Source organism: Chelonoidis abingdonii, chromosome 2 (assembly GCF_003597395.2).
Source record: "Chelonoidis abingdonii isolate Lonesome George chromosome 2, CheloAbing_2.0, whole genome shotgun sequence".
NCBI lineage: Eukaryota > Metazoa > Chordata > Testudines > Testudinidae > Chelonoidis > Chelonoidis abingdonii.
This window is the reverse complement of record NC_133770.1, coordinates 173,698,611-173,711,691: the sequence shown is the minus strand read 5'-3', so window position 1 is coordinate 173,711,691 and position 13,081 is coordinate 173,698,611. Positions and strand designations below refer to the sequence as shown.

At 43.1% G+C, this 13,081-nt stretch overlaps 1 protein-coding gene across 1 annotated transcript in view; it reads left to right on the top strand.

Moving 5' to 3' along the window:
- The window catches only part of PIGN (phosphatidylinositol glycan anchor biosynthesis class N), a 189,698-nt gene extending 177,286 nt beyond the window's left edge, over positions 1-12,412 (top strand). Inside the window, exon 29 of the mRNA XM_075062010.1 lies at positions 12,050-12,412. Within this exon, the coding sequence (XP_074918111.1) occupies positions 12,050-12,173 (124 nt within the window). The 3' untranslated portion in view covers positions 12,174-12,412. The remainder of the gene's footprint in view (positions 1-12,049) is intronic.
- The last annotated feature ends 669 nt before the right edge of the window (positions 12,413-13,081 follow it).

Genomic DNA, 13,081 nt, shown 5'->3' with positions numbered 1-13,081 from the left:
TATATGAATAGTTTTTACAGATACACTCTACAGCCACTCCCTGTTTTTACAATAGTAAAACTGGGTTGCCAGAAGTTACAGAAATAGATATAATTTAAACTCTCCTGCTGCAGGTTCAAAATCCATGGGGCATAGATGCAGTGCAGGAAGCTGTTTTTAGGTCTCCGTGAGGGTAGATAAGGGCAGTTCTGCACTTAAAACGCTGCAGTGGAGCAGCTGCACTGCTAACGCTTCAGTAAAGACACTGCCTATGCTGACAGGAGGGCTTCTCCCATCGGCCTAGGTATTCCACCTCCCATCGACATAGCACTGTCTACACCAGAGGCTAGGTTGGTTTTGCGGCATCACTCAGGGGGTGTGGATTTTTCACACCACTGAGCAACGTAGAGCAAAGGATATGTCTACACTGAAATTAAAAACCCACAGCTGACCAGTGTCAGTTGAGTCAGATTTACAGGGCTCAGGTTCTGGGACTGTTTAACTGTGGTGTAGACATTCAGCTCTGGGACCATTCCCCCCTGCAACAGTGTAGACATATCCTTAATCTATGGAAGAGTTGTAGAAGTGGCTTTAGTGCAGTAGTCACCAACCGGTCAATAACAATCGACTGGTCGATCCTAGAGGATCTCCCAGTCGATCACAATCTCCGGTGATGCACTGTGGCTTCCACTAAGGCAGACTCTCTGCCTATCCTGGCCTCACACCCCTCCCAGGAGCAGCCAGTGCTGCCTCATGGCCCCGGGGGAGGGGACGCAGGGGTCTCCTTTTGAGCGCTGCTCCTGTCTGCAAGCACTGCCCCCGCAGCTCCCATTGGCCGGGAGAGCTGCGGGAGTGGTGTTTGCAGAGAGGGGCAGCACATGGAGCCACGTTCCCTCCACTGCCCCCCTCAGGGGCCACAGGGGTGCATTGGTCCCTTTCAGGATCAGTGTGGGGCCAGGGTAGGCAGGGAGTCTACCTTACCCTCACTGTGCTCGCTGCTGACCAGGAGCAGCTGGAGCTAAGTGCTGACCAGTAGGAGGCCACACCCAACCTCCCATCCCTGAGCCCCCTCCCAGAGCCTGCACCCTGAACCCCCTCCTGCATCCCAAGCCCCACTCTGAGCTACCTCCCAGAGCCAGCACCTAACCCCCCCCCTTGCACCCCAAACCTCAGAGTGCACCCCAAGCCCCAGCCCTGACCCCCATCCCAGAGTCAGCACCCCATATCCCTTCCTACACCCCAACCCCCTGCCCCAACCCAGACCCCCCTCCCAGACCCAGCACCATATATCTCCTCCTACACCCCAACACTCTGCCCCAGCCTGGAGCACCCTCCTGCACCCCAATCCCCTGCCCTAGACTCAGCCTAGAGCCCCCTCCCACACTGTGAATCCCTTATCCCCAGCCCAGAGCCCACACCCCCTCGGGAACTCCAACCCCCTGCATCAGCCTGGAAGTGATAGTGAGGGTAGAGGAGAGCAAGCGACAGAGGGTGGCGGGGAATGGAGTGAGTGGGGCAGGGCTTTGAGGAAGGAGTGGGGCCTCTGGGATGAGGCGGGGTAGATCCTGGTTGCCTTTATATTCAAAAAGTGATCTTGGGCTGAAAGAGGTTGGAGACCATTGCTTTAGTGGAATTCATGTGCTTTTAACAGTTCAGTAAAATAGCTAGCAGATGTCTGTGCACTACACTCACTGGTATGCATAGTAAAGTAGTTGTAATTTTGGAAATTCAAAACTCTAGACCTGATTATTACAATGAAAGTTTTAAAATGGGAAACAGGTGAAAGGAGTCAGAGGTGGTTTATCAGTAGATCTCTGAAACAAGAGAACCCTTGTGGTGAACTTTGGACCATCACTAGCTTATGGTGAACATTTGGCAGACACTGGCTTTGCAATTCATTTCATGTGAAATGGGGGTCCCTTGGGGTTGGGGGAGTGAGTGGGTGGAAGGGCCAAAGTAGGTAAGAAGCTGAAATTGTGGTAGGTTTAGAATCCACAGTCATGGTCTGGAGTAAGGACCTGGGTCATTCCCATCCACATGTTAAAAATATGTCATGTAGAAACTTTTGATGACCAAAAAAATTGACATCCCTCATTTCTATCCATTTGGTTTATTTTCATTAAAATTCCAGTTTTTGTATCTTTTATGTAAGGCCTATGCTTTATCTCTCCTACTACCCGAGATACTGGAGTCAGCTGTTTTTGAGAAAAAATGCTGCTGTGGCTGCCTGACGCTGTTCTGAGTAGGATGGGTTTTCTCCATTTTTCTCTTTTCTTCCTTTTTTCCTCCTTGTTTATATCCTCTCCTCTTCTACCTTTTGTTTCCTTCCTCATTTCCCTGCTTATCTCTCGCCCCTTACCTTATCCATCTCTCTGTTTATATGACAAGAAGAAGACAGACTGTTGAATAGCACCTGTTGTGATGAGTGTCTCCTTTCTAAACTTTCCAGGGCAACTGTGTGCCCCTTCCTGTTACCTAGACTTCTGCCCAGCCCCAGCCTTGGTCTTCAGCCCTGATCATCACATTCCAAACACTCACCTTTATATTGAGAGGGCCCTCCTTACATCATATTGTCCTTGGCCTCATTTGCGTTAAGCCTTTCCCCCAGACATCTCTACCCTTCTTTCCATTGCCATGACTGTATTCCCGTCCCAACTCTTCTGTCTAGGCCCCTCTTCTTTCTAAGCATTGCCCCAACTTGATCCTGTCCTATTACTGTACAGCAATGCTGCATACTGTTCCCTTACACATATTTAACTTATAGGATCTCTCACCTGAAGCCCAAAACCCCACAGTTATTTTTCTGAATTACCTTGAGCTCAGATGAAGTAATTTTGTATTAGCTATTATCAGTCATAGATTGTAACCACAGACTCAGTCAAGGATGTGGCACTTGAGCATGTAGATATTAAGACTTTCTCCACTGTCACAGCTTGAATACTGCCTTTTACTCTAAGAGTTTTTGTTCCTTTTTTAAAATAACAGCATTATCCCAGCATTAAACTAATTTTCCAAGCAGAGCTGCCTCTGCATCACTGCAGTACTAGTTGCTGATATCCTCAGATATATTCGCAGAGTGCTAGTATGTGATAACAATTGGACTAGCATTGCTTTTAATTGGCTAGAGCAGTGCACTGTATTTGTGGCATGATTTTTTCCTCTTTCAAATCTCTGATATTTTAGCTAAGAAGTACAGCCATTCAGTCAGTGTAGTGCAACATGCAAGGAATGGATATAGTACTACTGTGACAGTCAGCAGCGACCCCCTAACAGCTAGTAGCCTTATAATAGCTGGCAACCATTAGGAGAAATTGGATATCTCATGGACACAGTAGCCAGAACTTTTGAACTGTCTTTCCTTAACAGTCTTGAGGCAGTTGAAGCTGGTCCTAAGCTGGTTTTTGCTGAGCAGATTGCAGAAGTGCAGGGTTTGCTAGTCGCCAATCAAATGCTAACACGACCGAAGCCTGTGTGTGAGTGTGTATAAAAAATTCTTGATTTTTGTATGGAGTAGAGTTTTTTGTACCAAGGTACAGAACTCTCCTTTCTTCTGCAGAATAAAGCAACCTTTCCTTATCCCTGTCTGGCTGTCAGTGGCTCTCAGCTAGGCGGACTCGACATTTCGGTAACACTACCTACGCTTCCTTTCTTTACAAATGCATGAAGGAACCAGTCTCTGGTATCTTTTAAAGGGCTGGCACTATGGAGGAAAGCAAGCAGCTAATACCCTGCAACTGACTTTATCTATTGCATTTAGTAGTCATGTGTGTATTTCAAAGATAACTTTGAAAGAGTCCTTCATCCTTCATCTGTAGCCTAGAAATGATGTTAACTAACAGTCTCTTGTGATGGAAAGGAACCAAAAAAAAAAATCAGTTTTTTGTGACACTAGTTCCCTTGGAGACAAGTCCTGGTCTGGTGTATGCAGCTATGTGATAGTATGTATTTGCCTCTTATTGCCATTTAAAGTGACTGTGCTGAGTCAGCTGATGTTGGAGAGAATGGTCAATCCCAGAGCAAAGAGGGAGAGGGTGGCATTATTCTTCACTGTCAAGTCCTGGACAGGGAGTTTCCTAGAGGCCCGAAAGTTCAAACAAATGAGCTTTCTGCCCTATCAAGCAGCCCCCTATGTCCCAGTCCCTCCCATTCCTTGTGCTGAGCTCATTTATTTTACTGCAGTAAGGCTGTAATAATGCCCGTGGAGCAGCATCTGGGCAAGAAAGGAGGTATCCAAATTATTGAATACAATCGGTATCCAAGTGCCCATATTATGAAAAGTAGAAAATATTTTAGGCAGGTGGCTATTACTGTGTCAGTCTTTCCCCCCTCTCTCATTATTGGTCACCAGGGATACGGGGATCCTTCAGTTAGATTGTGCCTTGTCTTCTATTTCAGAGCTGTCACCTGGGAGTGACTGGAGAATCTGTGGTGTGCAGTGTTTCTCCTTAGCTACATTTCAGTCAGTTCAGGGAATTAATGTCCTGTGCTTCTGCAGCATCATCTCTTAGCAACCAGGTGTATCAAAGCCTCTGACTCAATCTTTGAGCAGTAGGAAAGAATAAAGTGACTGCATAAGTGCAGTATTGCCATCACAGAGCATTGAGAAATCATGAATCAGGCTCCACACAATGTTGAAATTGACTTAAAAATTATTTCTGAAATAGTAAATCTTAGGTTTCTTTATGTGGCTTCTGCATGGGCTAGAAACTTTCATTTTTCTTTTTGATGAAAGCCAAAATTCTCACATAATCACAAGACTCTCGAGGCTAGGGCTTTAAGAAAATCACCTGAGATTTGTGATAAAATCACAAGAGCTGGCAACACTAAAGTGCTGTAGAGCTGTCCCTGAGCAGGATTGTGCCTATATCTGGCAAGCACCACCGTGGAGGCAGGTAGGGCTAGGATTCAGCTTTTAGTTCATAATGTTGAGAAAAGTTGTTTTCTTGCTTTTTATGTGTGATTGTTTTGTTTTTAGTTACAGTACTTTCTTTTGCCACACTGAAACTTAGAACAAGTATATAATACAGACAGCCTGATTAGCCAGGGTTAGGAGTCTCTCCTGAGAGGGAGTCATGTTATCTGGATATTGCAAGTGTTCCTGTGAATGGCTGAGTCCAAAGTATGCTGACCGGGATGTTAAGTAATGCCGTGTGCACTTTGACAAAGCAGATTTAACATTATCAGCTTCTGAACTTGCACATTCTCTGTAGAAGCATAGCGGGGGCATAAAACCTGTAGTATAGTGTCTGTTTAGCTAAAACGGGGGATCGGGGGAGTATTTTCTTTACAAAGAAACAATATGAGACAAATGGTTCCTCGTACATAATCTAAACCTTCAGTGAGTTGCCATTTATTTCACTTTAGGAAGTACTTATATTTTAATTACAGTATGTGCGATTGGTAGCTTGCACAGATCCAGTCTGCAGTTTTATGAGGCTTTAAAGTAGGGTGCTCAGTTGGACTATGATCACTGAATCCTCGGCTATATGTGCTAGTTGATTTTTTTTTCATTTATACATATTTTGAGCAATATAAAGTGGCAATTATTATCTCTTATTTAATTGAAATGCAATAGAAAAGAATTTGTATGGTAGAAGTTGGATCAGTTTTGGGTAGACCAACTCCTGCATTCATAGCCCAGTGTTTGTAGATTTTCCTTCTCAATGGAAACCTTGGTAATAGTTTTATTCTTCCATTCTGGTCAGTGTCCAGGCTTTCCAAGTTAAGATCCAGTGTTTCTACACTTCACAGAACTAAATTATGCCCCATTGGTTTCAAGTCTTGAACTGAGGTTGTCACAACCTTGGGGGGAGGGGTGTGTCTTAAAGATTGATTGCATCAGGATGGTGAGCCTCACTGCCCTTTCACTGCTACAGTGTCAAATAAAATGAGTCCTTAGGCAAAAATTCCAGATCATTAAACCTCCAAGTGGTCCATGGAATCCTTTTTGTAAATAAGCTCAGACTTCATGGAGTTTGAAGTTAACCTGCCCTTTCTGAAGAACCATCTGTGTTGAGAGATAGAAAGAGCGAGGAGATGGAGAAATAGATGCACCAGGAGGTATGGATGTCTATAAAGACAAAACACTAATGTTTTCAGTAGTCCTTTTGCAAAAGTATTGATGTCTCTGAATACCATAGTAAACATAGATGAACAGTCTTTTTTATAAATCCTTAGTTTGAAATGTTAATGAGTTTAGAAAACTCATCACATCTCTTGATGATTGGTGGTTTAACTCAAGAACTACTACACTAAATCACTGCCTGTCACTGTTACTATAGTCTTTGTTCTAGATAACTAAAACTCAGCTGCAATAAATAGCCATATAACTAAGGTCTGTGTGCTCAGTGGCAATCTGGCTTTAACTTTTGCATCATGGATCTGTAGCAAACTAAAAGTCCTGCAGCCGCTTGATTTAGAATTAAAAAACAATTTATTATCTATGAATAGCACAATCAGTATCAGAGTCTTTATAGATTGGTCATAAATTTAGTGTATTTAATACTGTCTCCACACTTCCATTGTGCTAAAGATTTTGTATTGACAACCCATAATTTATCATAGTACTTGCCAGAGGAGAAGCTGGAGGATTTGGTAAGTGAATACAAGACAGTAGCTGGGGCATTTGAAATCATGCAAGGTGAGGGAAGTTCTGATTGTGTGATAAACATATTAGCTGGATGCTTCTGCTAAAATGATCAGCACTGAGTTTAAGTGCTGATGCTTAAATTGTCATCTTTAGGTTTGAGTTTAATATACTGTTGAGACCAAAAATCACCTCAGTGCCATTGTTTCAGACTGTATAAAGCAATATTTATCACTTTACATCTGGTTCATTTTGAGGTTTCCCTCACAATAGTGAGGATAAGAAATACAGTTCGTCGAGTAGTATCCTTGTGGGTGCTCCACTTCAAGTGTGCCTGCGCCGTGCTCCTTTGATCAGAAATTTTTAGTAGCTGTGCCCGTTTGGCCTGTGCATGCACTTTGCTCCCTGCGCTGAGGCTATCTGGGGGGGTGCAGGCCAACTGCTCGAAGTTCTTTCTCAGCTACCTTTGACCTGAGACGGACTCTCCTGTGGGCCTATTTTCTAAGACTTAGTTTTTTCTCAGATAGATAGCTTATAGTTTCTTATAGTTGGTGGAACAATTGTTCCTGTTTTTTTCTTTCTGAAAACAAAAACAAAAACTTTTCATTCACAGAGATAATTATATAATTAGGAGATTTATTTTCTTCTAAGGGTTAAATTTTTGTTAGTTTTGCTCAGAATGCCAGGCTCTCCAGGATTCAAGAGGTGCCTGTCCTGTTGGGAGGCAGTTCAGATAAGTGACAGACACTCCGCTGTCTGGATGATACTCATATCCCCAGTAAGTGCAAGATCTGCACTTCCTTCAAGGGTAGATCCTGAAAAAGTAGAAAATTAAAGCTTGCTCCATCATGTCCAGCTTTGGATCGAGAAGCAGAGAATCCCCTGTACATAGACCGCCCAGTTCAGCTAGTGGCCTGGTCTCCATTGATATCTCTGTCACTGGAGACTGGTAGAGAGGTAGGTGGTACTGTGGAACCAGGCACATTTACGTTACCAAACTCCTCCTCTACATCTGCCACTAAGCAGAAGCAGGTAATGAGTATATCTTATAAGAAGGCTACAAATAATTCAGATCCCACGGGGAGTTCAGTGAAGACTCTGAGTGAGGCCAGTACTGCAAAGGCAAAGAGGTGTAAATAATCTAAAACAGACTCACTACTGAGTTTGTATACCCATACCCAGAGTGGCAGAGACAGGCTAGAAAAGACCAAGCCCATCCCTGAACAACATTCAGTACTCATAAGAAAATTAATGATACCAAAGACAGCTCACCTACCTGTGGTACCAAGGGAATCCCATACCAAGCACTCAGTACCAGCTGCATCAGTACTGAAATCATCTTCCACAGGTTCCCACTTGGTCCAGTCTTTGTTACCGTCAATACCACAAGAGTCTAGGTATCCTAATGATCTGATGATATCTCCTGAGCCAGAATTTTCTCTCTTAACAAGTGTTGGGGATTTGTCAATGTCAAGTTTTCTAAGTCACCAAACCCTGTATCACGTACAACACCACACTCACCCTCAGCTACTCTGCAAGCCAAAGACCTATCTCCCTGCTTAGAGAATACGGAAGAGGACTCATCAAACTCAAATTTCAGTGCAGGGCTCCCTTACCTATTCTAGGACACCGCACTTTCCCTCCTATCCTGACATATTCCAGGAGGAGAAACCTCAGATGACACTCACATGGCGGGAACAAAGATGGCTGCCTCCACCTATGCCATTTGTGCCTCCTCAGTGCCTTGCTGGGCTCCATGGGCATGCTGTCACTAACAATCTACACTGAGGTCCTCACAACACCAGAAGGAACAGAGAGGAGCCCATTCTCCTGAATCCCTTTTACCATCACCTGTGCCAGAGGAAGAGACCTTTGAGGAGCAAGAGGCGCAAGGAGGTGACACCTCTTATTAATATTTCCTCTTCATCTCCTGATGAAGTTATCATGTCTCCACCACCTTTTATTGCAGATGAGGTCAAGCAGTTTCAGGATGCTGATAGACTGCAGAGTCCCTTCGAGGGGGTTCAGGAGTAACAACATAAACTCCTAGATATTTGACACACTTCGACATCTATGAAGATTGCTATTCCAGTGAATGAAGCTCTTATGGAACCTACTAAGATGGTTTGGAAAACCCTGCTACCGCACTGTCTGTGTGCAAGAGAGTGGATAAAAAGTATTCTGTTTTAGCTAGGGAATTGGAGTTTCTATTTTCTCACCCAGCTCCAAATGCCTTAGTGTTGGAGACCATTAATAAATGATGCAGACAACATAACTCAAAGTCTAACCTGTACATAAAGGACCACAAGAGGCTCAGTCTTTTTGGTCGTGAACCCTGTGCTTCAGACACATGTCAGTTCAGGATAGCAATCCATCAAGTGCTCATGGCCAAATATGACTACTTAAATTATAACATTCAATTTTTTTTATTGACCATCTGCCAGAAGGACATCAGAACCAGTTTAAAAACATTATTCAAGAGGGTCAGTTCCTGGCAAAAACATTGCTCCAGGCCTTCTTAGATGTGGGAGATACTGCGGCACAGACTATCTCCAGTGCAGAAGGCATGAGAAGAGCATCTTGGCTGCAACTGTCAGGCTTTCCAAGAGAGGTTCAGAGTACTGTCAAAGACCTCCCCTTTGATAGTTGCAAGCGCTTGGACTCAGTGGATACATCTCTCCACACTTTAAAGGATTCGAGAACCATACTGGAATCCCTAGATATTTACACTCCTGTAAATAAAAAGAGATTTAGTAGGTCCAGATGGCACAAAGAGTACATTCAGCCCCCTGGTCAACATATCGTAAACCCTCTGTACCCTCAGTCCAGAGACGAAGATATTTCCTTCATCTTCAGCTACATCTTCTCAGCCATCCATGTCCTCCAAGCAACAGATTTAACGGCTTGGTGAAGAGTCTCAACCATCTAATAAACTAGGTCTTACAGCTGCAACATCTTACTCCACTTCCTTCCTTTCGGATGCTATAAGACCTGTTCATTGGTTGGTTGAGACTCTTTACCAATCCTACTCCAAGCTCGGACTTGAACATAGTATTTAATTGCCTTATGAAACATACTTTTGAGCTACTAGCTATTGGTTCTCTATTAGATTTATCAATAAAGGCAGCCTTTCTGGTAGCAATCATTTTTGCCTGAAGAGTGGGAGAATTGGGGGCTTTAATGACAGCTCCCCCCGTATATGGTAGTCAAGACCTCTCGTTTACAGGCATGTCCAATATTTTTACCTAAGGTGTCCACAGAATTTTATATTAAACCATTCATCTCCCAAACAAAACTGCACTGTACTGGCTGTACTGAATGGCTCCATACTGTATTCCATACCCTAGGTATCAGGAGGGCATTAGCCCTGTACTTAGATAGGACCAAACCATTTAGAAGATCTAGACTATTTATATCCATTGCAGACAGAAGCAAGGGTTTGGTAATTTCGAAACAGAGGTTATCAGAATGGATTTTTGGTTATATTAAGATTTGTTGTGACAGAACTCATGTTCAAGCCTCTTTGAGAGTGATTTATGTCTATAGCCTTACTTAAGGATGTATCAGTTGCAGACATCTGTAGAGCAGCAACTTGGTCATCTGTTCATATCTTTTCTAATCATAATGCTTTGGTAGCTGCAGCAAAATCAGATGTTGCTGTGGGCAATGAAATTCTCTCTTCTGTATTGGACTCTGCTCCAAATCTCTCACCTCCTGAATAGGTGTATTGCTCTGGAGTCACCTGAAGTGGAGTACCCACAGGGGGACTACTCGAAGAAGGAGAAGTTACTCACTTTGAGTAGTAACTAAAGTTCTTTGAAATATGTGTCCCTGTGAGTGCTCCACTACCCATCCTCCTTCCTGTCTGCTTCGGAGTCTCCCTCGTGGGTTTTTGCAATGAAGAAAGAACTGAGGGTGGTTCGCCCATACAACCCCAAATAGCCTTGGCGTGAGGCCCAGGGTGCATGCGTGGGCTGAACAAGCACTGCTACCAAAAATCTCTGGTCACAGGCACATCATAAGTGGAGTAACCACAGGGACACACATCTCAAAGGACTCCAGTTACTACATGACATGAGTAACCTCTGTTTGTTTGGTTTTTTAATCATGAGATCTTAGACTCTGGAGCACAGTGCTGTAGCAAGGGCTGGATTCTGCAGTAAATTCCATGACTATGGAATACACGGAGCTGTGCTTATAATCCTGGGGAAAGTACATGGAGATGGCTACATCAGATTCACAGCTTCTCCCAGCCTGATTAGTATTACAGTAGCATCTGGAGATCCCAACTGAGATAACAATCCCATTGCATGAGCCCTGTGCAAACTTACAAAACACTGCCTGCCTCAAAGATCTTACAATCTAAATAGACAAGACAGGCAAAAAGTGGGAGGTGACGTGGTGGCACGGAAAGGTGAAGTGACTTGTCCAAAGTCACAAAATAGGTCAGTAGCAGAGCTAGGAATAAAGACCAGGTCTCCTGGCTCACAATCCAGCACCCTTTGCCCTCAGCCACACTAGTTCCAAAACATTGGGAAAGTTTGACTCTTGACTCAGGCTTCATAATTGGCCATTGTTCCCCTAATGGACTGACTCCAAATTCCAGATCTGAGCTCCTGATAATTTTAGGAAGAGCTGGATTTGAATTTAGTAACCCAAACCCAACTGTATTATTCAAGATGTAGATATGGAATTGCTCACTGTGACTGATAGTAATCGCCCCAGACATTTGCAGCTGTGTGGATTCCTTAACTAATGTCAGAACCACTTAAATCTTTTCAAAACTAGGGTTTATCTTCAGTTAATATCTTTTTATTCCTTTTCCAGCAGATTTTCCCCTTTACATGGTTATTTCTAGCCCTGATACTATCACACATATGCGTGTTAGAGGTACAAAAAGAGGTGAGCATGGGTCTCACTTGGCAAGTAGCCAAGGACCTAAATACAAATTTTTAAAAATCTTAAATGCTATCAGAAGTATGAAACCTGCAAGAGGGTCAATGGAATGATTGTGCAGGAAAAGAACACTGGAGAGATGCTAAACTACTTCTGTGATGAAGTCTGATACAAGCCAGTGGGGTAAATGTCTTCAAAGAGTAGTTCTGGGTTAGGTAATAAATTTTAGGTACTGTTAAGTTAAGGAGTCAGAACAAAGTGATAATTTAAATTGCAGTGAGTCATCAGAGCAGTTTAATGTTCATCCAAGAGTGCTGGAAGAACATGAAAGTGAAGTAGATGAGCTACTAATAGGAATATGAACAAAAGGGTAGCCAATTTCATATATGTAGATAAAACATCTCTCTTAACAATACACTGTATCGTCTCCTTAGAATTGTTCACCTCTAAGCCTTACTAAAAATACATAGTTGGACCCATAATTATGTAATAAAATTGTTACCAAAGCTACTTGACTAACTCAGTTTTCTACTACAAAGGTTTAAAATATGTTTTGTCTTATCTGACCTTTAACATTCTCTGTTGCAGCATTAGCCACTATGTCCTTGTGATGGTTTTCACCATCTTCATCATGCTGCTGAGTGGACTGGCCCAGCTGCTCACTACAAAGAGAATTGAACTTTGGGGAAGAACTAAACGACATTCCATGTGACAGAGCTACAAGTGTTGTTTTTGCTATTTGAATTTTCACCCATACTGTGAGCCAGTGCCCACCTGTGGAATGTAAATAATTAATGGACTGGAGTGCCAAAATCCTGTTGGGAGATTTTCTACTTTCCTGTGACTGAGATTATGCTTGGAAACTGATATTTCAAGTAATGTCTTAATTTTATTCCTTAAATATATTTTTTGCAAATAAAAACAGTGATTAAGTCCTGGTTTAAAACATCAGCAACCATCTTGATTGTATTTTTCTTTTACTATAACTCATCTTCCAGCATTTATATCACACACCTGCAAAATCTTGGCTCTCATCCCAAGCCTAGCACAGTCTTTACATAAGAGCTTTACAGAGACAAACACAATAAGGTAAATGTGAACAGACCAGTGCTTTGTGATATTATACAGCATAGAAGATATGCATTGGGGTAACTGAGGTCACCTCAACTTTCACTAGCTGTGAATGTGTGAGAATAGGTGGAAGCAGCAATATGAGATTGGTAGTTATTGAATTGATACTCACTTTTCATATGGTGTCCACTCTGCCACTCAGATGTTTCCTCCTCTGCCAGCATTTTCAATCAGCTCGTGCACAAAATGATCACCTAGTTAACAGCTGTGCAAGACTCCAACACAAAGGCATACCACCAAGTATGGCCATGAGACATCTTGAGTGCATAACCAGACAGAACCACCTAAATTCTGTGTCGTCATGGGCCCTCTATAGACTCATAGACTTATAGGTCAGAAGGGACCAATATGATCATCTAGTCTGACCTCCTGCACAAAGCAGGCCACAGAACCCTACCCATCCACTTTTATAACAACCCCTAACCCATGACTGAGTTATTGAAGTCCTCAAAATTGTGGTTTGAAGACCTCAAGCTGCAGAGAATCCAC